Source organism: Oncorhynchus mykiss, chromosome 26 (assembly GCF_013265735.2).
Source record: "Oncorhynchus mykiss isolate Arlee chromosome 26, USDA_OmykA_1.1, whole genome shotgun sequence".
Classification (NCBI taxonomy): Eukaryota; Metazoa; Chordata; class Actinopteri; order Salmoniformes; family Salmonidae; genus Oncorhynchus; species Oncorhynchus mykiss.
The window spans coordinates 30478200-30482054 of NC_048590.1; the positions used below are offsets into that span (position 1 = coordinate 30478200).

Consider the following 3855-nt stretch of genomic DNA (forward strand, 5'->3'; position numbering starts at 1 on the left):
CCAAGCTACTCAATACTGCCCCTGCAGCCATAAAAAGTTAAGGGTAGCTTTAGTGTAGTTTAACTTCCTCCAGTGTGAAGTAATTGGTAGCTTGGTAAAGTATATTTTTAGAGTAGCTTCCCCGATGCTGGTATTAGTGGTAGAGGACGTGGTTGGCCATGGTGCATCTACTAGGTTAGTGTAAGGGTTAATGAAACATCATAACAGTAAATAAAGCCATTATGGGAGTTTCTCAGTACTGTATATAGTGGGCAAAGACAGTGTTGGTTTCGAGACATTTTTACCCAGCAAAAATACAACAATTTGTTTCTCACACCTTGAAATACTGTTGTTTTGAAGATGAAAGTCTGTTTACTGTGTCTACCCCTGACAGATAGAGAGGCTGGAGATCAAAGTCGTCACTCCCCTCAAAGCCTACGGTGATATTGTTGAAAACAAGAGAGTAAGTCTTCATACATGGAAACGAACACACTGTAGATTTCATACAGTAATTATCAGACAAAATACAGATTCCTCCCTCACACACACACGCATGCACACACGCACACACACACACACACACACACACACACACACACACACACACACACACACACACACACACACACACACACACACTATCTTTGTCTCTTTCTCTCACTCTCTGTCTCTGTCTCATTGTCACTTCACACACTCTTCACAGCCTCTCATGGCAGAACAATGGCAGTGAATGAATAGGCAGTCTCTTCTGAGACAGTGTGTTTGAAGCTTCATGGACTGGACATATCTCTGACATACAGGCGGATCTGAAGAGGTTCAATGCTGATCGGGACAGAGCGCTAAAAGAGCTGCAGAAACTGGAGACTCCAACAGAAGAATCCCTCTGATAGACAAATAATTGTATCCTTTCTCCCAGTCTATTAATATCTGCATGTAACTTTACAAGAGTGGCAGAATTCCAGCATGATTATAGTATTTACATCAACAATCCTTATGTCAAGACACAGTATTGAAAAATAAGATGTATTGCCTGTGACAAACGATTGTTTGTCAGCCATTTTTACTCTATGAGTGGTGCTTTGAGTGACAGGTTCAGATCAGCTAACCTGGTCTCTGAGAGGTTTTAGAAATGTAGATGTTCTGTTCTAGTCATGCTTCAATACCTTATCCAATGTTTTCAGTCACAGGTAACATGATTTCTCTGGAACCCCCTGTCACATCAACAACACCTTCAGCAGATATCTGACCATTGATGAGATCTTGCAATGTGGTGGACCACCAGAGGTTTTGGTAGCTGTCATTACATTTTTAATACATCTCTTTCAAGCTTCTAGTACAGTTGTAGTATTCCTTTGCTGTTTGGTTTTCAGGCAGAGGAGAATGCTCAGAAGGCGACCAACAACGCTCATCGCAGCACTAGACAACTGGAGGAGACCATCAGTGACTTCCAGAGACAGAAACTGGAGGACATCAAGGTTGGTCTTCAACCACAACACACACATAAACACAACACACACACACACACACACATAAACACAACACACACATAAACACAACACACACACATAAACACAACACACACACACACACACACACACATAAACACAACACACACACACACACACACATAAACACAACACACACATAAACACAACACACACACATAAACACAACACACACACACACACACACACACACATAAACACAACACACACATAAACACAACACACACACACACGAGCACACATACAAACACAGACACACGCACGCACACACATGAACACACGAACACACACACAAATATACACAAATAAACCAGAACATACACAAACACACACACGAAAACACACGAACACACACACACTCACTCACTCGCACGTGTTCCAGTCATACTAGGTCTTCCAGAGGATCTTCACAGACTTCATCACAGTGGAGATGGTGTTCCATGCCAAGGCTCTTGAGGTCTACACACACACCTTCCAGAACCTGGACAGCATGGACATAGACAAAGACCTGGAGGTTAGACACACACACACCTTCCAGAACCTGGACAGCATGGACATAGACAAAGACCTGGAGGTTAGACACACACACACCTTCCAGAACCTGGACAGCATGGACATAGACAAAGACCTGGAGGTTAGACACACACACACCTTCCAGAACCTGGACAGCATGGACATAGACAAAGACCCGGAGGTTAGACACACACACACCTTCCAGAACCTGGACAGCATGGACATAGACAAAGACCCGGAGGTTAGACACATACACACCTTCCAGAACCTGGACAGCATGGACATAGACAAAGACCTGGAGGTTAGACACACACACACCTTCCAGAACCTGGACAGCATGGACATAGACAAAGACCCGGAGGTTAGACACACACACACCTTCCAGAACCTGGACAGCATGGACATAGACAAAGACCCGGAGGTTAGACACACACACACCTTCCAGAACCTGGACAGCATGGACATAGACAAAGACCCGGAGGTTAGACACACACACACCTTCCAGAACCTGGACAGCATGGACATAGACAAAGACCTGGAGGTTAGACACCCACACACCTTCCAGAACCTGGACAGCATGGACATAGACAAACACCTGGAGGTTAGACACACACACACCTTCCAGAACCTGGACAGCATGGACATAGACAAAGACCTGGAGGTTAGACACACACACACCTTCCAGAACCTGGACAGCATGGACATAGACAAAGACCTGGAGGTTAGACACACTCACACCTTCCAGAACCTGGACAGCATGACTGAGAGGTGAGAATTCCAGGTATGGGGCTACAGGGCTGACCATCTCCCCGGTCTCAACAGCTGTTCACTGGGAGGATCAGGGTGTCTGACGGCCCTCTGGACAACCAGACCCTGCTGCCCTCCTCTATGGCCCACCAGCCTAGTCCCACCCTGGTCTCCAGCCTCAAACACACTGCTGAATCAGCCAAGAAGGTAAGATTGCATCTGCTGCTAGCATTACAGACAAAAAAATAGACCCCCACAATAATAAATGAAAGAGAGAAACATACACTGATAAGGTTAACAGTCATTACTGTCCTTGTACAGACAGGTATATTTAGTTTCCTTTACAAGACTGTCCCAAGTCTTTAACCCATCTCCTGTTCACAGTCCCGTAGCAGCATCCTACAGCGCCAGAGGGGTGTAGAGGAGGAGGAGGAGGATGAAGAGGAGGAGGATGCGTCTCTTCACACACATGTACACACACACATTCAGATAGCCGTATAGATCTGCTGACAGATGAGAATATGTAGTCAGTGTCTGTTGTCAGGTAAAGTCAATACTCAGGGTATGTACCGTACTGCAATAGATCTGTTGATGACTGTGCAGACGTGTTCCTATACAGGGTTTGCAGTAGATTGTTCTGCAAATAATTATTTATCAATGGAGGCATTTTGCACTTAAGACAGACTGCAATCATTTGTAATCAGTCATATCTGAGGTAAAGCTGAGGAGTGATAATGTGTTCACATTTTATAATGAAAAACAAATCAATGTTCAGTAATGGTTGTTATTTCCGTTGTGTTGGAATGGGAAGATGAAAAATACAGTATATTCCTAGATATAAATGTAAACATATCAAATAAATTAACCCATTTGCATTAAACCTGAATGAGAACTCTCATCATCATCTTGTTTCCATGGAAATGAACTCATTGGTAATAGCCTACTGACTTCCATTGACTATGAAACAATATTGCTTCCTCAGATGACTGCAATAACAGCTTGGCAGTGGGATCACACTCTGCAAGCCCAGTGAAGGATTACAGCTGTGCACACTGCAGCTAAACCACTGACATGCTAGACAGGATAACACTGTTTGGCTTTCACCGATGGG

At 44.3% G+C, this 3855-nt stretch overlaps 1 protein-coding gene across 2 annotated transcripts; it reads left to right on the plus strand.

The window, feature by feature from the left end:
* Window positions 1-355: 355 nt before the first annotated feature.
* On the plus strand, window positions 356-3622 carry LOC110506615. Of its 2 annotated transcripts, none has more exons than XM_036964518.1 (5): window positions 356-442; window positions 780-1454; window positions 1867-2718; window positions 2820-2951; window positions 3129-3622. In XM_036964518.1, exons 3-5 carry the CDS (start codon window positions 1915-1917, stop codon window positions 3243-3245), a joined length of 1053 nt encoding a protein of 350 aa, XP_036820413.1. In that variant the 5' UTR covers window positions 356-442; window positions 780-1454; window positions 1867-1914; the 3' UTR covers window positions 3246-3622. The 2 variants fall into 2 exon arrangements, with proteins under 2 accessions (XP_036820413.1, XP_036820412.1); XM_036964517.1 differs by having other exon boundaries at window positions 1885-2718.
* Window positions 3623-3855: the final 233 nt, after the last annotated feature.

Coding starts and splice junctions, on each gene's coding strand:
- LOC110506615 (XM_036964518.1), top strand. CDS start 1,915: ATGGTGTTCCATGCCAAGGCTCTTGAGGTCTACACACACACCTTCCAG. Junction 2,719..2,819: donor ACATAGACAAAGACCTGGAG/GTTAGACACACT, acceptor CGGTCTCAACAG/CTGTTCACTGGGAGGATCAG. Junction 2,952..3,128: donor CTGCTGAATCAGCCAAGAAG/GTAAGATTGCAT, acceptor TCCTGTTCACAG/TCCCGTAGCAGCATCCTACA.